General features: G+C 43.6%; 1 protein-coding gene across 6 annotated transcripts in view; it reads left to right on the forward strand.

The window, feature by feature from the left end:
• CRAMP1 (cramped chromatin regulator homolog 1) overlaps window positions 1–24,242 on the forward strand; it is a 48,991-nt gene that overhangs the window by 18,659 nt on the left and 6,090 nt on the right. For 5 of the 6 annotated variants that reach the window (XM_027665794.1, XM_027665796.1, XM_027665795.1 and 2 more), the window contains exons 7-20: window positions 5,874–5,959; window positions 6,658–6,781; window positions 8,469–8,550; window positions 9,568–10,833; window positions 13,066–13,243; window positions 16,370–16,551; window positions 17,129–17,203; window positions 18,418–18,499; window positions 19,189–19,293; window positions 19,950–20,128; window positions 20,678–20,758; window positions 22,079–22,313; window positions 22,611–22,775; window positions 23,434–23,579. In XM_027665794.1, coding sequence (XP_027521595.1) covers window positions 5,874–5,959; window positions 6,658–6,781; window positions 8,469–8,550; window positions 9,568–10,833; window positions 13,066–13,243; window positions 16,370–16,551; window positions 17,129–17,203; window positions 18,418–18,499; window positions 19,189–19,293; window positions 19,950–20,128; window positions 20,678–20,758; window positions 22,079–22,313; window positions 22,611–22,775; window positions 23,434–23,579 — 2,986 coding nt within the window. The remainder of the gene's footprint in view (window positions 1–5,873; window positions 5,960–6,657; window positions 6,782–8,468; window positions 8,551–9,567; window positions 10,834–13,065; window positions 13,244–16,369; window positions 16,552–17,128; window positions 17,204–18,417; window positions 18,500–19,188; window positions 19,294–19,949; window positions 20,129–20,677; window positions 20,759–22,078; window positions 22,314–22,610; window positions 22,776–23,433; window positions 23,580–24,242) is intronic. The other variant, XM_027665797.1, reaches the window with a different exon arrangement.

Here is a 24,242-nt window from a genome sequence, read left to right on the forward strand (position 1 = left end):
TTCCTGGAAGATGCCCTTTGTGTGGTGTGTTTGTGTTGCAGGTCTTGAATATGATTCTTAAATCACTTGTTCATTTTTCTGTTAACTGATGGGTTTTAAATTAGAAGAGAAATTGCCATTTAGTTTGGGTTTTGTACAGTTAAGAAAATCTTAAGCAGTATGTTGTTTCACATAACAAAATTATTCTTAAAGCCAATTACTTCTTCAAATTGGAGTTACCAGTTAAAATGGGCCTGGAATGAGCCTTTATCCACAGTGTCATGAGTGTCTCTCTAGTTCAAGATGTCAGCAGTTGTTTCAGTCACTCTGTGCTGTACTGGAGAGTCTCTCTAATACTGGGTCATCCAAACAAATTAAAGCATAACAGAAGAGCTTGATGACGTTTAGTGAACTGTAACATAAATCTAACCCTTCGTATGATTCAGGCCTTAGTTATTCTAATTAATTGTTAATGAGGGCTGATGATTTCTGTGAAGTCTAGGTGCTTACTCTATAAGGCCAGTCTTGTAACAAAGCATTTTGAAAACAGAAGTCTTTGCATTTGAAAATATTAATGCTAATCTTCTACTCCAAAATTAGAATGTGTGTAACATTAACCAGTTCAGAAATAGTTGCTTTTGCATAGACTTTTTGTCTACAGATGGGAGACACATCTTTGCTTCCCTTTTTCTCCTGCATCTCTTACCCGTTTGGTGGGTGAACCTCATCAGCTGAAGAGGAGCAGACTGTGTCTTCATTACCACCTCTGTCTGCACCATGTGAATTAATCCCCTGCATGTTCAGGACAACCTCATAGCTCCCAGAAGCAAACACATTGCATATATCCCAGTCGATTCAACTTCCCATCTTGCTCAGTGATGGTACAATTTTATGATCCCCCTCCCTATTTGTAAGCAGTTCTCAGTTAATAACGTGTTTCTTTCAAGCGTGACACGCTCCTGCTCTTCCTCTGAGTGCAATGCACTTTGTAAGGCTTGTCACTGTGTGGAAAGTTGTGAGGGAAAGTGAATCCAAAGTGATTAAAAATGGGGAATGTGAACATGCATTATCCTGATGATCTGCTCCTTAAGTAGGTAAACATTTGCGTCATTTAATTGGTGAGAGAGGCTGAGGTTGTGAGGAGCTACGTGGCAGTTTATTTGCAGGAGGGCTCCAGACCCTGGAGTTACACACTCCAATTCAGTGCTTGCGTTGCATCTCTGGTTTCTGTACTGATTTGATGGAGTGTGGAAAAACAAATGACCCTGTGAGGGTCATAAGAAAATCATACTTAAGATCTTTGTAGCTGAGCTTATAACCCAGGTAACAGATAAAAAGTAGTGCCTGAAAACTCAGATCTGTCTATGGTAAGTGCTGGCAAAGTCTTTGTGACGTGTTCCTGTTGGGCTGTTGCAGTTCAGGCCATTTGCTGTTACACATCTCTGTACTTGTCTTCAGAATGTCAGTAACAGGTAAATGAGGCTGGACCACTGCCACTGGGACAGGTGTAGCTGAATAAATGGGGGGTCTCACAGATTAAGGTTTAGATATTTATAAACGCAAGGGGGAGATAAGAATTACTCTGTAACTGCTCTGAGTAGTTCAGCATACTCAGGTCAACGCTGGCCCACAGCAGCTGCTTGAAGACAGGATCACTCTGTCCGGTCCTTTGTGCTAAGGTTTCTATTGCAGCATTTTAATTCTGCTATGCATTTATTACATCATTGGGTTCTGTGATTAGGATATGTAACAAGAAACAAAGATTTATGGCACTATATCAGAACTGCTCAGTAACTAGTGTAAATAAACAAACTGATGCTTTTTTTTGTTTCATTTCTAGGAGTGAAACATTTTTATTTAAGTTAGTTTTGCAACACTTTACATTCAATAAAAACCTGTATATAAACAAATACAAATATTTTCTTGATCTCTTTGTAAATATGTAGGATTTCTGGATAAGTTAAAATAAAAATCCAAACAAACCACAATAAATACCTAAATAAAGAAGTACCGTAACTATGCAACAGTTAAGCACAGCACTGCTCAGTGTCTGGTAGTGTTTGTGGTTTCCCCCCCCCAAACTGAGAGGCTCTTTATAGCACAAGGTAAGAAAGACAGATTGGTTGCTTTGTCTGGTTCAGGTTCTGAATGTGCTTTGTGTGGGATGGGAGTGATTCTTCACTGCCTTCTATTTCCTTGGGAAAGCTCTTTGGCTGGGGGGGCATCTGTAACTCCCTGAAAATCTTGATCATAAAATAGCAGTTCATCCTGAAAAAATAACGTATAAACCCAATCTTTTTAAGTAGGCAAGACATGCTCTTGATGTCAAGTCAGACTGGTAGTTCTGAATGCATAGTCAGTAGAGTAACTGTTTTTAAGATTTACCGTTTACTGCATTTGGACACATCCAGGATCCAGGTAAGAGGAGAAAATAGGTATTTTGAAGCTAAGAGTAGTTCTGTTGCAGACCATCTCCTCCTTTTTTCCCTTAAATTTGTAGAAATAGTCTTTTTCCAGCCTCCCAAACATGGATGGCAATTAGGAAGGTATAGTCTCTAAATATATCTACTTTTATATTAGTTTGATAATAAGTTATTCTTTAGACTCTGCCTAGATTGCTTGAAGCTCATCATACTTAATGGAAAAGGGAATTAGGGGAATTGTTCCTATCTCTCCAAGCAGAACACCTGAATCTGGAGAGCTGGGGTGTTACTTCTACAGCATGAGGGAGCAATGGAAGTAAAAGGATGGATTGCTCTAGTTGTGGGAGAGTGCTGTAGTACCAGGGTGAAAACTTCCATGGGAACTTGTCAGTGCTGTTTTGTCTTATTTATGAGTGCTCTGTGTTTCTTCATTGACTGATCAGTGTACTTCGCTTGCTGAGTTCTGAACTGTGCCATTCACCCTCAGTGCTCAGGGAATGCAGCATTTCCTGCTCCTCTAGGGCTACCGGCAGGTTCTCAGTTATTTGCTTTCTTCCAATGCGATTTTTATAATACCTTTTCCATAATATACTTACATTTTTCACACTTCTTTCGTGGCTTTTGTCCTAGGTTTTGGTTGGGTGGGTTGTTTTTTTTTCTCATCTCTCTGCCCTTTAAGCATAGGTACATGGAGCCAGGAGTTTGTGATGCTGATCCACGTTCATTTGTGAGCTGCTCTATGGTGGTAACAGATGTTGGGTACCTGCAGCCCAAGGTGCACCTGAGCAGGTGGCAGACAAATTGAGCAGGAACAACTACCAGAAATCCTGACTCAACAATAAACGCTTTATGACCAACTAGTTAGGCTCTTGAAGAGAGATAGAAAATGTGAAAAATTAGCAGCAGCACTTTTCTTCTTCCTCCTTTTCCTTGATCAATTAGCTCATTTGTTGCAGGTGGATCAAAGGGGCTTCTGAGCAACCAGGCCCTTTTTTCAGTCACCTTCCACTCATGTGATGGACCAGTTTCCACAAAGCTTGTCTGTTTTATATAGATGTATCAGTTACTCTAAAAAAAAAAAATCTTTCTCTCCACTTGTACCCTTATATTGTCAAGGTAGTAACAACAACAATAAATGTGCCTTCAAGGGCACATTTGATAATAAGGAATTGCATTAGCTAAAATCAAGGAGGACACTCAGCTTGCACAAGTAGTTCAAAAGAATTTGCTGTCTTAAAGCAGTATAAATTTGCAATTTAGAAACCTGTTCCAGGGAGCATTGACATTTTGGGTGATTTTCACTGGCTGTAGTGGGTTTTGTATGAGGCAATTATGAAACCTGTGTTTTTCACTTGAACGGGAGGGAACATCCAGGCATGGGCTTCACAAAGGAAATCACCCTAGCAGTTCAGGTTGCTGTAATGCTGTAGTGGACTCCTTGCAGGAACAAGGCAAACAGTCACTTGGGCATGTTGATGCAGCTGCATTGTTTTCTGTATGACTGTTCAGTCACATTCCCAGACTTTGCTTTTCTAGCATTTGGGTGCATTTGTGCATCTTCTCATATCAGTGTGACCTTTGTCAAATTACTTACTATGGGGACTGCATTACTGGTAGTAAAGTAAATGTAGTTTCATTGAATCCCTCTAGTTAAAGATACAAGGTATTTGGTGTGAATCCTGAGGATGTGTTCCTTCAGTGTAAAACTGAGTAAAATGGAGAGTGATTTCTGGGAACTACAGTAAAAGTTGAAGAGTTGTAGTCCTCAGCTGTTTTTTCAGTTACTGTTCTTGGAGGAGATGAAAATAAGCACTGTACAAAGAAATGTAATGTGTAGCTAGAGTTTTTATTTGCTGCAAACTCTCTAGGTGCTGCTGAATCTTTCAGGATCTGTACCAGGCACTTTTATACTGGGCAGCTGCTTCTGACTGCTGGCTGAGGCCAAAGTCTGGGCTCGTGGAAAAAGGTGGAAATTCTCCAGCTAAAGATTCAGACCTAAGAAAGGAGTTGTCCTAACACGGACCAGCTGAATTTGAGCACAGCAGAATTTGTAGTTGAGTTTCCTGTTTTTATACATTGCAATCCTTGTTGACATAAGTGAGTTTGTGTTCATACTGATTTGTCCTCACTTGTATTGAAATTGGGTTTATTTGCACATTTAAAAAAAAGACAGTGCTAGTTGATTAAGCTTGTTTTCAGAATATTTATTTTCTAAAAATGCTGATTTATTGATAAAATCATATCTACACTTTAATATAAGGATCTGTATAAGAGGATATGGAGCCTTCTGTGTTAAGGCTGAGATGCCCATTGCAATGCCCAGGAGGAGGTTTTACCTTTCATCCTTATCTTATGTCATTGATTAGATACCCACAAGGGTTTCTGTGCGCTTCTTAAGAGTCTTTACACTGGCAGAGGCTGACTGTTGGACTTGGTGGGACCAACTGTCTTCAAACAATTCCTGTTTCCAAGAATTCAGGTTAGGATTAAGTTGGAAGGAAATCTGCCCTTCCAGGCCTGGGATATTCTGAATCCGTCAAAGTTCACAGCTGAGTAAATGAAAGTTGTTCACCCCATCAGCTCCATCTTCTCAGGTCTGGCTTCACTTCTGCTGCCCTTTTGCAAATTTCCCTCTTAGCACCATAGACAAGTGCTCTTCCTACCTAGCAATGTCTTCTTTACAGCATAGAAATATTTTCTAATTCCTAGAACTTCTTTCATTTTACTGCAAGGACTTGTGTTCGATCCTGCCGCTTCTATGCTAGCTGATGCTTAATGTTTCAAATTTTGGGTAGTAATGCTGCCAGTGGTAGCTTGGTTGGGCTCAATTCCTGTGTTTGAAGTCCCTAAAAAGAAAACAGGAGTGATGGAGTGAAGAAATCAAGTAGTTCCACTGTGTGAAAATAAAAATGACCTCTGGCTTTTAAGGATCTTTGAAACTGCTGATCTGATACTGAAGCTAAATCATACTGTAAAAGTTACTTTGTTCAGGTTCCTGCACAAGCTCTTAGACCTCCTGACTGCACCAGAGGAGTTGGGGATATTTCCAAATGGAAAATGGAAATATGGAAGAATGGAAATTCAGACTTCTTCTTCCCGTAATTAAGAGTCAGGAGTATAAAGGGGAGACTAAAGCAAACCCACTTGTCTTTTATGAAGCAGCTGTCTGTGTGGGTGTTCTTCAACCCAAGTAGCACTTGGGTCCACTTATAAAACAGCAGTCCCTCCCTGAGTGGACAGCCCAGTGTTTCATGAAAATCTGGAAGAGGAGGGTAACAAGAGTAGCATTTGCACAGTGAAAAAGTAAGGTGACAGAGAAGACTGAATGCTCTTGTAAACCTGTACTGCAGAGCCTTCCATTCCTGTGTTCGTTCCTGTAGCCATGATTGTGTTTGGTTCTGTGTCCCTGATATGTCTGTATTCAGGAACTATTACTGGTGCCTCTAAGTACTTCTCTTTCCACGTGACCAGGGCTACGACTGTTCGTTACAAAGGCAGAAACCTGCGTATCAAAGCTCCCATGTGCAGGGCTTTGAAGAAACTCTGTGATCCAGATGGTGAGTAAGAGATGCTGGAACATGGGGTGTTTTAGCAGATGGTTGGAAGAATAGAGAATGAGTGGGCTTGTTGTGGTGTGTCCATCACTGGCAGGGAAATTTGGGCTATTGCACATTTGTGCTGAGCACAGATATGTCACTGTTGTCTGTCTTGGCCTGTTTGCTTGAATAATCCCAGTGACTTCAGGACCCACCCAGTTTTCTCACTAGCACACTAGATCAGCTCACTACTGCTTTACCCACTATACTTTCACTGTGTGTGCAGGTTAGTCCCTTTTGCCAGTGAATTAGGAGCACTATGGTGTCTAGCATTAAGCATTTTCCATCTTTCTTTACCTTCTCCCATTCAGTTATGTGTGATTTCGTTTGTTTTTTTCTCCTTCTCTTCCTTGTTCCCAAGTAAGTAGAATCAGGCTGTTCAAAAGGTCTGAAATACTGTATTTTTTCAAGTTTCCAACCACCTGATTTTTGACACTGCTTGCACAGCTGGAATCTCCAGTACCGCTGCAGTGTCCAAGGATAAGAATAAACACATTGGAACAGAAGGTAATTAAGGAAGCAGGCTCCAGTGGTGAAGTTGAGCTGCTGGCTTGTCTGTAGGCGATGCTGGTGTCTGGTGGATTTTATCATGTAACTGAGCACACAGTATTGTGACTGAGTTGTCCTTGCTTTGACCCTTTGTGCTTCATCTCCCTCAGGTGTGAGTGATGAAGAGGACCAGAAGCCAGTACGACTCCCTCTCAAGGTCCCTGTGGAGCTGCAGCCACGAAATAATCACGCATGGGCTCGAGTGCAGAGTCTTGCCCAGAACCCCCGGCTTAGGTAGCAGAACTGATTACGCTGCTCAGATTAGAACAGGGAAATAGATGAGCAGCATCCAAGCCCCTTCCTCTTTCTTCATAGAATCAGCCAGGTTGGAAAAGACCTCTGAGATCATCGAGTCCAACCCCGCCGTGGTTCCCAGACCATGGCACTGATGCCACATCCAGTCTCACCTTAAACACCTCCAGGGATGCTGACTCCACCCCCTCCTTGGCCAGCCCATTCCAATGGCTGGTTACTCTCTCTCTAAAAGATTTCTTCCTAATATCCAACTTAAACCTCCCCCGGCACAGCTTAAGACTGAGCCCTCTTGTCCTACTGCTGGTTCCTGGGAGAAGAGACCAACCCCCACCTGGCTACACCCTCCTGTCAGGTAGTTGTAGAGAGTGATGAGGTCTCCCCTGAGACTCCTCTTTTCCAGGCTCAACAACCCCAGCTCCCTCAGCCTCTCTTCTCCTTGTGCTCCAGTCCCTTCCCCAGCCTTGTTGCTCTTCTCTGGACCTGCTTCAGCACCTCAATGTCCTTCCTGAACTGAGGGGCCCAGAGCAGGACACAGCACTCCAGGGGTGGCCTCACCAGTGCTGAGTACAGGGCAAGCCTGGTCCTGTTGGCATACTGTTCCTGATACAGGCCAGGATCCATTGGCCTTTGTGGCTACTTGGGCACACTCTGGCTCATCTTCAGCTTCCTTTCAATCCAAACTCCCAGGTCCCTGGGAGTTCAGGGTTCTCTTTGATAATGCAGGTGGCCTAAATGTACTTGGTCTGAAGCCTTTGTCTGGCCACAGTGGATGATTTGTAAACATGACCTATCACACTGGAAAATGAGATTACCAGTGTTCTTTATGTCTTTTGAGTAATGAAGGAGCTTTGGAGATGAATATACTTTGTACCACTTATTGTCACAGCAGAGTGCAAAGAAAACGGAGATCGTAGCACTGGTTCCACAAAAATTTGTATTTAATATACCACAGACAGAGGGGAGGGAAGTTGCACAGTGGTCAGAGGCTCTGAATATTGCACCTGCAACCAGTTAAATGAGCAGCATGGAAGGTATCTGTAGTTTCTGTTGCAAAAGGACTTTGATGCTGCTGTTCCCAGTGTCATCAGTGGCTGTTCATCCTGGTACTTATACCTTGTCCAGAACTCACGGGGCCTATGGTGTTGAGTGTTCTTTCAAATATGGCTCAAATACACTTCAGTGTAGTGACCAAAGATCATGATAAAAATCTCCATTCAGAAGAATGTATTAGGTTTATTTTGTGAAATGCTTTCAAAAAGTAAATGAGTCTTTTGTGCCCCTTTTTGTCTTTCTTTCTGTACTTTGTGGTAGTTTTGTGCCTTGCCTACACTTTTGCAGTTCAGCTAAATCCTGCCATCTTTTCCTGTCTTCTTCCATCTGGAAAAAACTAGTTTCTTGAATCATGACAGTCAGGTTTATCTAACAGGCTTTTAGGTTGTGTGAGTTGTTGTAGATGTGAGTTATCTAGATTTTAAAGTTGTGGGATAACATATGGTTTTGGTTTTGTTGGGGTTTTTTCTCAGAGCTTGGGAGCAGTAGGTGTGTTCTCTGTGCTGGTGTTATAGAATGCCAGTTTATTCCTTAATTCCCCTTCCAGCATTGAGGCTATGACTTGAACTGCTGCTGACATTTGTTTTGTTCCCTCCTCTGTTTCTCTCACATAAAGGATGATTGTGGAGTTACATCGGAAGGTCTCCAGCCTCATTGAGTTCCTGAAGCAGAAGTGGGCTCTCCATGAAGTACGGATTGTATCCTTTTCCTGCTCGGTCTGTTCCATGTGCTGTGTGTCCTGGGAGCAGTTCCCTTCCGATTCTAAGTTCAGTTTGGTATCAGAAAAGTGAATCTACCTCATAAATTTAGAGTCTCTGCTCAATAAAGGTAGAGGTCAGTCTCAGCATTACTAATAGAAGCTTTCATGGGAGATCCCCCAACGTTCCACTTTGACCTCAGCTCTTCTCTGCTTTGATCCCGTGAAAGCTAGTGAGGAATAATGAAGCTTCTGCTTCATTTCCTCAAACAGTGATCTTAGTCTGGTTCATTATCAATGAGTGACCCCCACAGAGCCTGGATAATAACTGACAATTCTGTTTCCAATTTCAGCAAAGAGTTAAGACAGATCTTTGCACTTTGTGCAGTTTCACCAATGAAGGCTTAAGCTTCTTGTCAAGCTGCTGTTATCTGTGCACTGTCTGAGACAAACAGCATTTGGGGTGTCCCTGCCTCTGAACTCTGATTCATGCAGTAGAAGGATTTGTGAGTTGACAGCTGTTCTGTTCTCCTCCTGACTGTTTTATTTGATCCTGTTCTTGGGCCTTTCATTCAGACTTTTCAGTTCGTGAGCCTGGAAGAGCAGCAGTATATCACTTGAAATTTCGAAGGATCTCACGGCCTGTAAGGTGGAATTTACTGCACAGAAAGGAGAGGCTGCTTTGCTGTGCAGTGACATTGGAGTTTTTGCTTGGTTTTGTTTGGGGTATGTTGTTTGGGGCTGGGGTTTTTTTTACAATTACAGTGGGGTGTGAAGCAGAGATAAGTAATTCTGTCTGCAATGGAGATTTAGTTTGTGCTTGTAGCAGGTCTTTGCTGTAGTCTTTATCACCACAAAAAAGACCTTATTTCTGATTATAGTGTCTTCGTATCTGGGCTGAATAGAGAACACATCCTTGATCAACTACTTTTTTTTTTTTTAAACTTACAAAATAGTCTCCCAGGTGCTTGTTTGGAAGGGGCAGATGTTTGTTACATTCTTTGACACATCTTTTTAGCGTAAAACACTAGAAGAACAGCAGCTTCAAGACTCCAGAGGCTTAGAAACAAGAGGCAACTTCTCAGAGGAGAAAGTGATGCTCCATCTCTTTCCAGGAGAGAATTGTACCCTCACTCCACTGCCCGGGGTAGCCAGAGTGGTGCACTCCAAGGCTTTCTGCACTGTGCATTGGCAGGAAACGGGCAAATGCAAACAGAACACAAAAGACTCTCACTTACTCCCCCCTGCCCAAATCCTGGGCATTCAGAGCAGTCAGGGGACAGCAAGGGGACAGCTGAAATACCCGCGGGGAACAGAGGGTAAGGGTGTGGGGAGGGCAGAGAGCACTACAGAGCCCAGCAGAACCTTGCAGCCCACAGCTGAAGTTTCTGCAAGCACTGAAGATGGTGCTCCAGAGCCTGGCCAGGTGGAAGGAACAGCCTCAAATCTTGGCATCACCAATTCCATCCAGAAACCACCTTCTGGACTCCAGGATCCAGGGGGGCACCAGGAAAAGCTGAGCTTAGTGGCCTTCTGTGTGGAGGGCAGGGAGGTCCTGGCTGGTGACCAGGCAGCTGTGCTGCCCTCGTGCAGCACAACATGTGCTTGCAGCAAGATCCCTGATGTGGAGGAGCTGTCTCTGCTCGATCCATTCCCACGGTACATGAAGTCCTGCCAGGACCTAATTGTCCCAGAGAAATGTTCTTGCACAGACAAACTGCATGGGAAAGACGCGGCTCCAGCAGCTGGTAATGCTTCCCCGGTGGCTTTTCCAAACGGGAGGAGTGCAGAGACCTCTGACTCCTGTTCCCAGCTCCTGAGAGGTGGTGTGGCTTCCCCCAGCAGCGGCCCATCCAGATGTGAAACTCAGGCCAGCCACAGCCAGGGCCAGCAGCTCGACACTTGTACCAAGGATATCACGGATGCAGTAATGGAGGATTCTCAGGAGAAGCTGAGCTCCTCATTTCCACCTCCACCTCAGGGACAATCCAGTACAAAGTCTCTCAAGGACGACCCGAGCCGGCTCTCCCAACAGGTCAGAGAAGAAGGATGGAGTCTGCGAACCTCTGAGAGCCTTACGCTGGCTGAAGTCTACCTCATGATGGGCAAACCAAACAAGCTGCAGCTGGAATATGACTGGCTGGCTGTCTTGGAGCCAGAAACCCAGGATGCTAGAGAGCAGATGTCCGAGTCAAGTGCTGTCCCTGCGTGTCCCACCTTTCACAAGCAGAGACTCCTGAACTGCCTTCTGAAACTCATCTCTACTGAGGTCAATCCCAAACCAGTAAGTAGCTCTTGTTTGTGCTCCAGATACTGAACTCTAGTTTGATTTGGGGAATAATTTTGCCCACTTGTGTGTTCACAGTAAATCAGTTACTAACCTTGTCTAGATCTTTTCTGTGTTTAAAAAAACCCAAAACCCACAACACAACCCAGCTGGCTACGGAGTGGACTTTGCTTCAATATGCTTTTTACACTGCCTTTTAGTTTCTGGTTTGCTATGACTCTCAGTGGTGGTCCAGTGAACATTTCATGTGACTGCTGGAAACATCAGTGGTGAGGTGAGGTGAGGCAGGTGCCTTCTGTCCTATCTTAGGTTCACAGAACCCTAGAACAGCCCAGGTTGGAAGGGAGCTTGGAAGATCATCTGGTCCAGCCTTTTGTGGGAAATGGAGCCTGGTTGAGATTAATATTCTGCGTGAAAACTGCAACCCTTGATTTTCAATGTTTGTGTAGTTCAAATTACACTAAGTGTGAGAGTGAAAAGAATGTATTTGTTTGGAATAGCAGAGGCAATAGAACTGTGCCTGCCACAGTTGATATATGTAAAAGTTCCCAGACTCCAGGATAGCTGTTGAACAGTCCCAGAAAAATACTTTCTTCCTTAGGCAGACCTTAGAGAATGAACAAACTTTTCTTCTTGTGCTTTGTAACCTGTATTTAAAATCTGCCCTGTGATACCTGGGCAGCCATTTCCACCTAGTGCAGCCCTTTGAAACTTAGTAAAACACCTTTTAAAAAGACACCAAGTTCAGTAGATCTGCTCAAATGCCTGTGATGGAGATACAATGAGTTAAGATCCTATTCCAGCCCAGGATGCAAATGTATCCCTGTTCCCAAACACAGAGTTCTTTGATCTTTCTTTGTTGGTGCAGACTTAGCCCCCATCAAAGCTCCTTTTGATCCTGATTCTGTAGACATAGAATGAAGGATTTTATAAATTTAAACCCATCTTTGTTCAGATCCAGCTCCACATATAGACTTTGTTTAAACTGCAAAGGCTTTTGGTCTGACATCTCACAGATCTGGGACACTGTCTCCTCTTTTGGCATCTACTTCTACTTCTGGTGACACAGGTGACAGCTAGACATGACATGATAAAACAATTACAGACTATAAAGAGGGACATCCCTGAGACTTGGGGGGGAGAGAGGTAGAAGAGGGGGCAGAAAAAACCAGCAGTTATGATTTGCATGTGTTTTCCTGTCAGTCTTTTTAATCAAAGCAGCACAGTGCTACTGAACGATAGAGCAGCTCTATCAGATGTGTACCATATCATACATTCCAGCAAAAAGAAGGAACACACCCTTTCATTGATCAAATACCACTTTATTCTTGCTGTGTTTCAGAAGAAGACGCTCTCCTTGCAGCATGAATGTAATGGCACTGATATTCTGGAGGCCAGGAGGATATTTACTGCCTCACTAGAAGTACTGTAGCCATTTTAAAGTTGCATTTCATCAAATAATGACAGGAACCATAATATTTTTGCCACAGGGTATTTTAAGAGGAAGGATTGATTGTGTGCATCCCTGCTGTTTTCTCCAGATAATCTGTAACAGCCCAAACAGCCAGCTCTGCTGTGGTTTGTTCCGTAAATGAAGATCGCCAGCATAAAACAAAGTGTGCCAAATGGCATTGCATTTGAGTGGAGGGGGTAATCTGAAGCCCGTGATTGCACACAGATTCCTTAAAAGGGAGTGATTTCTAGATAACAGCTTAAACAACGTAATGAAACAACTGGATAGGCCTGGAAAATTAGTGAAGCACCTTGCCATGTGCCTCTTGTTTGTGCTGTGTTACAGTGTGAAGGAGAAGGGAAGGGAGAAAATTCAAAACTCTACTTGATTAGAATTAAGAGCAAAATGTTTTTGTCCAGATGTATTTCCCACCAGAGCCCTCTGGATGGAGTTTATGAAGATTAGTTTTGCATTGAATTAAAGCCAACACTTTTTCTTTTTCTTTCTATCCTGGGGTCATCCAGCACACACTGTGTGAAGGTTGTTGAGTGTTAACCCAATTGTAACTTAATTAATGATGGTGAGCTGGTGACATCTAACAGTGCTGAATAGGTAGGAAGGGAATTTCAGCTGCCCCACAGCCCTGCTAAGAGGTATTGCTTAGAGTCCTGTGAGGTATCCTAGTCAGATTTTCATTTCCAGGTTCCCTGAGTAGAGTGAGTTTCACAAAACATGGTTGTACCAGCGCACAGTGTTCATTTAAGGTGCATTTGCAGACGCCCGAGATGAGCTCCGTTGCCACGTCCCCTATCAAGCCTGCTCAGGAGGAGCAGTCCTTGACTCCCCCGGGGAAGGTGATTGCCATCAGCACCAGGAGCCCAGGCTGCGCACGGAATCAGTCTGCCCTTCGCAACAACAAGACTTTCTCTCCTGGTGCTGCTTCCAGCTCCTCAGGTGAGTCTTCCCAAAAATCCATTTGAAGAGATCTGCCCATTACTATCTCACATGGTGATGAGAACTTCCAAGTGATGGAACACTGGAAGAAGGACTGCTCTTACTCTGAGGAACTTCAGTGTCTGAGAACATTGGTATCTGTTAAATTTGCTTTAGAACTGTCCTCAATTCAGTTCTGCTTTGAATCTCGAATAACAGTGCACATCAGTAATGCAGTTCACAATCCAGGAGGACTCCCCTGAGTTGCTCTTACAGAGTGTTTGTGGGTTTTGGGAGCTGTGTTGTGGTTTAACCCCAGCTGGCCGCTCAGCCCCATGCAGCTGCTCACTCACTCCCCTCTGGTGGGATGGGAGAGAATTGGAGGAGAAGTGAGGAAACTCATGGCTTGAGATAAAGGCAGTTTAATAAGAAATGCAAAAGCCGCACAAGCAAAGCAAAACAAGGAATTCATTCCCCTTTCCCCTGGGCAGGCAGATGTTCAGCCATCCCCAGGACAGCTGGGCTCCATCATAGGAACAGTTATTTGGGAGGGCAAACGCCATCCCTCTGAATGTCCACCCCTAACTTCTTCCCCCCAGCTTTGTATGCTGAGCATGATGCCAAATGGTCTGGGATACCTCTGTGGTCAGTTGGGATCAGCTGTCCTGGCTGTGTCCCCTCCCAGCTCCTCATGCACCCCCAGCCCCCTCACTGGCAGTGCTGGGTGAGGAGCAGCCGAGGCCTTGAGGCTGTGTAAGCCCTGCTCAGCAGTAACCAAAACATCCCTGAGCCATCAACACTGTTTGCAGCACAAATCCAAAACCGCCCCACTGAAGAAAATGAACTCCTTCCCAGCCCAGACCAGCACAAGCTGATGGGCACAGGGTGTGTGGGATCTCAGGAGAGCATCGGCTCACGGAGCAGGTGACTAAATACGTGGTGTAAAGTTTGTTGATAAATAATTACTGAAAATTTCCTGTGCCATCCTGCCATTTTTGGTTTAGATTAGATATTAGGAAGAAATTCTTCCCTGTGAGGGTGGTGAGGCACTGACACAGGTTGCCCAGAGAAGCTGTGGCTGCCCCATCCCTGGAAGTGTCCAAGGCCAGGTTGGACAGGGCTTGGAGCAACCTGGGATAATAGTGGAAGGTGTCCCATGGCAGGGGGGTTAGAATTAGGTTAGATTTAAGATCCCTTCCAACCTAAATCAGTCTGTGATTCTGTCATTATAAGATACAGAATGATTATGAATTACCTTTTCTTTTACTAGCAGGTACAGCTGCTGTAACCTGTGAGCCCCAGCCATGAAGGCCAAGAATTTCAGTTCTGTGCTTCAGCCCAGTTGCATTGGCCACCAAATGTTTATGACTTTAGGAAAGTCTGTGAAGGTGTTAGGGTTACTGGGACCAGTTGTGATTCTTAGGCTGTCCTTTTCACACCCCTGCTGTGAGAAGCAATGGACCAGGTTAACTGGTGCTGTAAAACCTGGTTGGTGCTCTGGGTGGTTTTCATTTAAAATGACATAGCAATTTCACCTTTGTCTAAAGCTTCATTGCACTTCTAGGCAAGGTCACACTTACTTAAATATCTAGTAAAAGGCAATAATTTAATAGATCAAACAGATAAATTGCATTTCAGTGAGATCCACAGGCTCAAAAGACTTTTAAAATCTTTTTAAGTCAGAATTGAAGTAGAATCAAACTTCCTGAGTTTGCAACATTCATTTTTATGAGATTATACTTCATGCTTTTCTAATGCCTTGAAATTTTTTTCTGAAGCATTTTAAGCAAGGATAAGGTTCATCCACTGAGGATCCTGGGCAGAAACAGCAAGAAAATAACAGTATTTGTATCTGATTCTGTTGGAATAGAGCTTCTGTGATTCAAACCCAAATATAATTGTCCATGTTAGTCTTTGATTTGCACGACTGGGTTACAAGTAGCTCTGTGCTTTAACATATTATTAGGAAGCAGGTTGCCTTTGGTGCAAAGTGGAAAACACAGACTATGTATTCCTGCTTTTGTACATATCAAAGATGCCACTTCAGCTGAGTGCTTTGGGAACAGAGGAGCAGTACAAGTGTGTTCAGTACAACTGTTATACCCAGTTAACTAGTTCAGCCCCTCAGCAACTCTACTTGGGCCTTGGGGATACATTCCAGGGTGTCAAAAGGGTAACTGAGTCTGAGATCCCCACCCTGGGTTGGGTTGTTTGGTAGACAAACTGAATCTCTTTTATGAGCCCTGATAAGAGTGTTCTGAATCTAAAATAGGATTCTTTGTGGTCTGGATTGCAACCTGTAGTATACAGTAATTACTGAGCTCCTTTGTATCTTCACACACTGCTAGTAAATGCCTGCAGTAATTTGGTCAGGCAGGAGGCACAAATTTATGTGTTTCTCTGCATTTAGTTGATTTTTAGGTACAGTAGCACACCGAAATTTTAACTAACCTTTGAAAAAAGAATTTTGAGCAGCAGGGTGGAGGTGGCCATTTCATCTTAAACAGGAGGATAATTAAAACCTTCAGGTTTATTGGTTCAGTAAATAAAGTTTGATGTTCTTCAGAACACTTCTGAACACTGTTGCATATCTCTGCTGTAGTGAGTAAGGAAACCCAGTGTTCTGTGTGGAGAGAGGCAGGTCCACGTCCATGAATTACTATGGGAAGAGGGGGGTGGGGAGTGTAAATAAATCATTCATGCTGTGTTTGTAATGGATCTGTGTTTGTATTATCTTCCCCTACGTAAGGAGTGGGGAATATATAGTTTGATTGCTGGGATAGGCCCTCAAGTATTCCTACAAACTGAACAGATAACAGATAAACTGGTTATCACAGTCTGTATGGGGCTGAAAACTGAGGGCTTCAATTCCAGTTACTTTAGCAGTGTAAAATGGCATTTAACCCCCTACTTCCAAGGATTTCAAAGCAAGTGAATGTTAGTGGTATCCCTGTGAAGCGGGTAAATACTGTTGGGAAAACTCAAGTATAGAGAGATTCCTGACTTGGGATCACACACAGCTGGTGGCAGAGCCAGAATCCCTAAGTCCCAGCTCTCCCTATGATCCTTCAGTTACTAAAAGTTACTTCCTTTTTTTTTTTTTTTTTTTCATTTCATCTCATTCGAATTGCTGTTAAAATCTTCTAGGTTTGAAAAGCCTCCCTAGACCTCTCTTGGTGGCTGGTCCTTCAAGTTCTGGGAGCACTGAGGCCGACAGTGGGCTCTTTGCAGTCCCTACAACCCTGCCCCCCAACAGCCGCCATGGGAAGCTGTTCCTGCCCAGCAAGGAAGCAGAGCTGACCTTCCGGCAGCACCTGGACACCATCAGTGTAAGTGAGGTGACTGAGTGGAAAATGCAGCCTGAGCCAGCTTCCAGGAGGTATCGCAGGGATTTTGGGATTTTGGTGCTTGTCATGATGCTCAAGTCTAACGTTGTATTAGCTGAGTCAGATTTGGACTATATAACTCTGCTGTGAATTGACATTACCTGTTCAGACCCGAGTCTGAATGCCATCACACAGCCCAATGAAACTGGTCACTCTCTAATTAAGTTGCTCCAGCAAATATATTTGCCAGGTTTAGCAAAAACTGATCCTCTTCTGATGTGCAGCTAGTTTTAACACGTATTTAAGTCAAATACAATCTCGGTAAGAACTTCATAGGAAGCTGCAGTAGTTAAGTAGTGAAGTGCCTTTTTTGGGGAGAAAGCTTTATCTCCATAAAGAAAAAATGTGTTTTTGGTGGAAAATGTTCTGACTATTGCAGAAAGGATATTGTGCTGTCTGAAACAAACCACAGTATCTTAATTAGAGTCAACTTTACTGATTAACAGAGTCTGGGGGGTATAATTTATTCTGTGTCTGGATGCTTAAAATACTTTGTAATGCATTTCCTGTTCTTGTCCAGATGCAGTCGGACTTCTTCCTGCCAAAGCCCAGGAAGTTAAGGAACAGGCACTTGCGGAAGCCGTTGGTAGTACAGGTCAGAGCAAAGTTTGAATGCCTGTTTTGCTCCCTGAGTAGGTATCAGTAAGGCTACAGTGATTTGAACCTAATGAAAAATTGAATTTCCCTCATACACCCACTGGAAAAGTGAAGCTGAACATAGGAGGGAACAGACATTTTGGTCTCTGGTGTAACCAGCCATGTTACATTCGCTGAATGAGGAATATCAATAACAGCAGAAGTCCAGTGCCTGAGGTGGTTTGGCAGAATAAAAAACCCTCTGTCTGGAAGCAGGTTCTGCTGCCTGGGCCTGCTGGTACTGAGGCAGAGGCAGCGTGTCCCTGTGCTGTCCTGTGCTGGCAGTGTTGGAGCTGGCAGCCCTACTACAGCAAGATCTCCCTTTAGATACTTTTCCTGCTTCCTGCTCACTAGTGGCTGTTAAACTGTGGTGGGTATAAACCTCTGTAGTGAAATAAACCATAACACACTTTGAAAGAACAATGATCGCAGGGGAAAAAATGGTGTTTGCAAAGAGACGTATGGAAAAGGTGGCCTGTTGTCACGGTGCTTTGGCAGCAGACAGGCACTGCCCTCCTTCAGACTGCTGTGATAACCCAGGGAAAAGGCACATGCCACTGGGACACCATGGACAGGCAGGGAGCAAACAAGAAATCTGAAACCCAAATAATGGAAACTTAGTGGAGAAAGCAAAGTTCCCAAGTGCCAATATACCATTTTGTCTCATCTGCTCTGTATAAGAGTAGGAGACTCAGAAATTACCCCTGGACTAATTTTTTTATCCTGGGATCTTCAGATCTGTGCAATTCCCTGTTTTTTAAGAGCTCCGAAGTACATACAGGTGTCTCCTAAATTCACACTTGTTCAATTTTAAGGGAAGATCAGTTTGCACAGACTAGGTCCTGTCCTTAAGACCACTACTGTAATTCTGCGAGAGATTTGAAAAATACTGCAAGTATAATCATAGAGGAATATAGTTCTAATCAGCATTTCTCTGAGAATTTTTCACATGGAAACTTTCTCTTGTAGTAGTTTACAGAGAAAATACATTATTCCTACCTGTAACTTCTTTATCAAGAGTACACAGACCTTATTGCTGTGTCTGCTGCATGGTAGCGATGCCATGGAAATACTCTGCTGATTCTGGATGGTCTCATGAACTTCTGTGCTTTGAAAGATGAGCATTACCCTCTGTGTTTAAATCTGTTCTGGTTTATTGTTTCTCTCACATAGAGAACACTGCTCCCCAGGCCATCTGGAAATCCGTCCCAGCATGTCTGTTCCTTTTCTATCTTATCCAACTCATCCATTACAGGTGAGTCTGTGTCTCTTTTAGCACTTCTGTGGTCTGAAAAGTGACCCTTAAAACTGCATAAAGGAGTAAGCTCTAAAAAGAGGAAAATGCCCTGTCAAAAGAACAGTGCCCACAGGATGATGGGATTGTTCTCCTGGATCATTGTTAAGCAAATCAGGCTTGTGATAGAATTTTTTTCTTCCATTTCCCAATACCGAAGGTAGGGAAGAGCAAGGAGTTCTCAACCAGGAGACAAAATTTGGGATAAATTACTTAGAAATTTTTGTTATGCAGTGTGTAATCATTTGTCTAGATTTTATATTGGAGTTTCTCTAGTACCTGGCATACTATCTAAATTTCATACAATATCATCAATCCACTGCCCATGTGTCCTTTTCTGCTGGAACACTCTTGAGTACAGGTGTGGTAGTACAGGTGATCCCCCATCAAAACCAGCATGAGATTAAGGGTTGTCTTCACTGACAATATGAGAGCAGCCCCAGTAGCACAGCAGCACTTGCTGTTGCCTGTCTGTGGCAAGGCACTGGTTAGTTCACATCATATTTCAGCTCTCTTCCATCATCTCCATCACTTGTATTCCTGGGGCTTGCTGCTGCTTGGAATTTATTTGCTTCCACTGAATTGTGTTGTGCTCTGCTTTAAAGGTGTTAGATTTCATTTGCCTGAGAGGTATTAATCCTTCCCCCTAGGGAGAGGCTCATTTCGGCCAATCCAGTCCTCACTGACTAAAGCTGCTGTTTCTCGTCCAATTGTGCCCAAAGTTCTTCCAACACAGGCCACCAACCATCTGTCTAGTAAGTCATTCCAAATTCTGCAATAAAAGCCGTGCTGGTGCCCCCCAGGCAGATAACTGTCTTGCAACAGAGAGTGGGTCCCATCATTAGAATGATTAGTGAGGTGAAAGCAGCAACTGCCTCTAGGTTTTACCTAGAGGATTATTTGGGATGGAAAGACATTCAGATGTTTGAAGTGGATTTTAAAAAGTCCAGATGAGGTTGACCCTTGGAACAACTTAAGTGTTTTAAATTGAGTCTGTATGGCTGCTAGAGGCAAGGTAATGAAATAAGGCTCTATTGTTTCTAGAGCCCCTCTAGTAACCCACAGGAAACTTGTAGAAATTGCCTAACAAAGTACTTACCAATTTGCAGGACAAAAAAGCAAAAATATAGGAGGAAAGGGTGGGGGGAGAACTGGAATGTGTCTCATCTATTTTGATATACCTGGTAACAGGTTGGAAGAGGGCAGAAAAGTTAAACCTTTTAGCTAAAAGCAATGCTACCCTTGGTGAAGAGGAGATGCTGACCCAGCTGATCAGGTGTTCCCATTGCCACTTTTTATGTGGGTTAAGTTTTGCCTCTGGGTCATTTTAAAAAATCATCTTTTAGAGAATCACAGCAAAGTGAAGAAAAGGCTTGTAATGTGGCTTTTGTTTTTTTTTGTTTCACACAAGGTGCTATTGACTTGGCAGCTAAAAGTGCTGGCATTATCCCTGGCAGCCCTATGCCTGTCCTGGATGCAGACAGTTTGCCAGGTGTGTCTCCATTGTCACCAGATGCGGTGCCCACGGTGGTGACAGGGCAGGAGCCAGCAGTAGCACATCAGAACGGAAGCTCCATCACCACTGTGGAGGTCAGAGGCTCTTAAATGAGCTTTTTTCAAGTACTTAAGTGTCTTGCTCTTTCATTGTGTCAAAAAGCTGTATTATTATGACTCCTCTATGAGCTTTCTCCTGGGGCTTGGTGGTAGACACTGCTGTCATGGCAAAGCACCCTGTGTTGTGTAGTGTGTATTTGAGGTTGAGGGATCAAACCATCATCTCATTGAGCAGATAGATTTCCATCCTGTAAAGTGGCTTGCAGTTGTGAGTGTTGAACTTGGCCATCCAGAAATCTGGCTTTAAAAAAAAATGGTGGCATTTCAATAGACTAATTCAGGAGGAAATCTGGCACAAAACATGGACTTTTAGAGATGTATTTGGAATGGGAACTCTGATTTCTCCTTGCTGTTTCTTTCATTGCGACCAAGATACACCTTAGTCCATGTCAGTCCTGGTCACTTTCCCAGGGAGTTGATGGACGGTTTTAAAAGATGTGAGATGTATAAAGAGGATAAACCGTGATATGCCATTGTCCCTTCCCTCCTCAGCTGGTCACTCACGTGGTTTCTGTTGTGTTCCAGGGCTCAGGCCCTGGGTGCCGGGTACCGTTCATCAACCTGCCAACACGGCCTGAGCAGGAGGCAGTCCCCGATGGCTTCCAGGTACAGTGTGTGCTGAGAGAACAGTGCCGTGGAGTGGGGAATGTTCTGTGAGAACACCACTGGTATTGTTGGTTTAAGCCCCACATCCCCAGGTAATCGTGCGCCACTGGCACCGTCTGGTGGGAATGAAATCCCTGGCATCTGAAGAAATTTAAAGAAATTCAGGAAAGCTGCTTAAATATGTGTGGGTGCTGTTCCCTAAAATCACAGTGAGGCTGACAGTGCCTGTCCTGTGAAGGACAAACAGGCTTTACATATCTCTTGGTGGAGCAGAGGAGTTTATGATTGCTGTGCTCTATCTATGAGTGTATTTTAGACATCACAAGGAGAGGTTTCAGCAGTTGGCAATCCTGCTGCCTGGATGTTGCTGAAGGAGGAATATTAAGACTAAAAGCCTGATTGCAATGCCAGAATCCTGTCCAGAGGATCTCTGTTCTTTGTGCTGGCTCCAGTAAGACATAGACAGATACCTAAAGAGTAACTGTGGCAGCACGTAAGTTGTGGGAGTGTTGTCATCCTGTCCCCAGCCTCTCTCTCCAGTGGGATCCAGGACCTGGTGTTGGATACTTAAGCCTCAGAATACAGGCTGTTCTGTTTTCAGTGGAAGCTTTTACCACCCTTCCTGTGACACCTGCATGTGAAAAAGATCAAATTAGTTTGATTGGAGAGCATAAAGGAGAGGAAAAATTTTTATAGCACAGAAGTTAGGAAGTGAACCTGTGAGACATTTCTTATGGTAATGGGGCCTTGGGTTCTGGTTCTTGCTCTCAGGACAGCTGTGTACACTACATCAGAAAAACAAAATTGCAGTTCTGAGATGAGGTAATGAGACTCCTTAAAGATGAGTTGAGTTTTGGGAAGTCTGGCTGTAAAGTGTGAGTAAAAAGGGAGTTACCAGTCTAAAATACCTATATACTCTTCAAGCAGTTACAGGTTTTTGCCTATACAAATACAAATTAATACGTATTTCTTAGGAACTCTCTTGTAGATTCATCAAAATTATGTTACTTTCATGATTATACAAAGATGCTTGTTTCTGTTGTGTAGGTGTTTTAAATATTCTTTGGAATGTTTTTTCAGATGATTTGGCAGGATACGGGCTGAAGCATATTTGTTCATACTTACAGATATTTTTCATGAAAATAATACAAATTTATTATATAAATAATATATTCCTCTAAATTTAGGAATATTATCTACTGGATTTTTTTTCCTCTTAAAGTCTGGTTTTAATCTGATACTCAGGAGCTAAGCTGTACTTTTTAGATTTCCAAGTTCTTCATAAATTTATGAACAATTAACTCTGTTTCTTGTTAACAGGGCACATCAGTCCTTTCTCTGCCAGAACTGGCCAAGACTCCTCTCCAGAATGGTCTGTCCACCCCTCCACTTCCCTCATCAGAAGCTTCTAGTACCCGGCTCTCTCCTCCCAATGTTTCTGCTCTCTTGGATATTTCCCTGCCCGGACCACCTGAAGATGTGCTTTCCCAAGGGGAACCTGCCACTCAGATCAGTGATTCCATCATTGAAATAGCCATCAGCTCTGGCCAATACAGTAAGTCTGAGCTTAACTAAAGTCTGCCTGTCAAGTTAAAAGAAAATCCCAAAGCACTAGCATCTTACATGTCAGCAGAAACTTTTCCAGAAAGCAGTTCTTGGGTTGTGGGGTTTTTTTGGGATTTTTTTTCTTTAATATCTGTTTTGCAAATAAAATTCTGTTCTTGACCTTTATTTTCTAGCATATATGGATGAGGGGCTTGTTGTTTTGTATTATTTTCCTTTCCAAACAAAAGTTGGTGCAGCGTCCTGTAACCGCATTGACTGAATCAGTGCCCCCTGACATTGGTTACAGGTGAAGGTGTTTCTCTCTCTCCTGCAAAGCTGAATGGCAGTGACAGTTCCAAAAGTCTTCCATCCCCATCCAGTAGTCCTCAGCAGAACTGGATTGCATCTCCCAGCCACGATCCCCAGTGGTACCCCAATGACTCCACAGACTCCTCCCTCAGCAGCTTGTTCTGTAAGTGTCCAGATGCAGAGAAGTGCCCAAAAAGTGCTTTCCTGTAAAAAAAAAAAAAAAAAAAAAGGGCACTTTTTATCAGAAGTGAATCCTTTGGAAAATTGTAAACCCAGTAGGATGTTTGTAGAATTATTCCATTATGTCTTGCTTTCATTACTTCTTGCTTTCATTTCCACAGTGTTGCCCTGAATACATTTTCTTTCTCTTTGCAAGTCTGTTCCTGAAAAGATCCCGTTGCTAGATTATGACCCATACCTTGGGACAAGTTCTTTGTAGTCTATTTGGAGCCTGACTCATCAGTTAGGGTGAGGCATTTGGGCTATTGTGCCAAAACAAAAAGATGCCCTTGGCTTTGCTGATGGAAAAATAGACCTTGTTGTGTGCTTGGCAAGCACTGTCTCAAAGACATGAGGTCACTGGGTTTGATTGTGGTTTGGTTGTTGGTCTGGGGTTTTTTTTCATTAATAGTTCATGGCGCCAGTGTAATGAGTGTCCCTGCTCTTAGCAGTGTGCTGATGGTGTCCATGCTGGTAACACATCATTTTTAAGAGAAGAAATGGATATCTGTCCTCCATGTCCTACTTCCTCGTCCTTCTCTTTATCCTCCCAATTGCAAACACTCGGTGCAGTGACTTACTGATGTGCCTGTTCTTTGTAGCAAGTTTCATCTCCCCGGAGAAGGGACGAAAAATGTTGCCAACTCCTGTTGGGAACACCAGTGGCACCTCCTTACTGGGACCCAGCCTGCTAGATGGAAACTCGCGGGACTCCTTTGTGTCGCGGTCTCTGGCAGACGTGGCAGAGGTATGTCAGCAGACTACACTCAGAGCCTGCTTCCTCCTGCAGAGCAGTTACTGGGTACTGTCCGTCACACCCTCCTGAGATACTTCTGAGGCAAAGGCGCTTTGACACCTGTGCTCCAGCTCAGTAAAAGAGCACTAGAGTCGTAACAAAGAGATATGTAAAGTGACCTGAGGGCACTCGGCATCAGAGCTGGTGTGAGAAGCTCTTGTGAGCAGGTTCCTTTTGGTGGGGGAGGTCATTGTCACCTGTTGGGCATATTTTTGTTTTGACAGAGAGAGATTTGGTCCTGTTCTGTATGTCCTGCTTTGTAGAGCAGGAACTGAAAGTACTAAAGGTAAGAGAAAGGTTAACAGTGATGCAGCTACAGTACAGTTGGAGGGCTGGTAGGAAAAAATAAATAAGTCCAGAAGGAAGAAACAGGAGATGGCTAATACAAAGTTACCTGAGAGAATGGCAGAAGGTCCTGTGCTGCTGAGTTATTGTCTCTGTTGGCAGAGCTGTCCCTTTGTGTTGAACTCTTTTAAGGTGTAGAATGAAGCCCAGCAGTTACTAAGGCTGACATGCTTCAGGACAGAGCTCCCTTTCAGAGGGACAGACAGGACGAATGAGCTGCAAGGAATATTATGGAACTCAGCAAGGAAAATGCAAAGTCCTGCCCTGGGA

Source organism: Corapipo altera, unplaced genomic scaffold (genome assembly GCF_003945725.1).
Source record: "Corapipo altera isolate COAL_440 unplaced genomic scaffold, ASM394572v1 146, whole genome shotgun sequence".
Classification (NCBI taxonomy): domain Eukaryota; kingdom Metazoa; phylum Chordata; class Aves; order Passeriformes; family Pipridae; genus Corapipo; species Corapipo altera.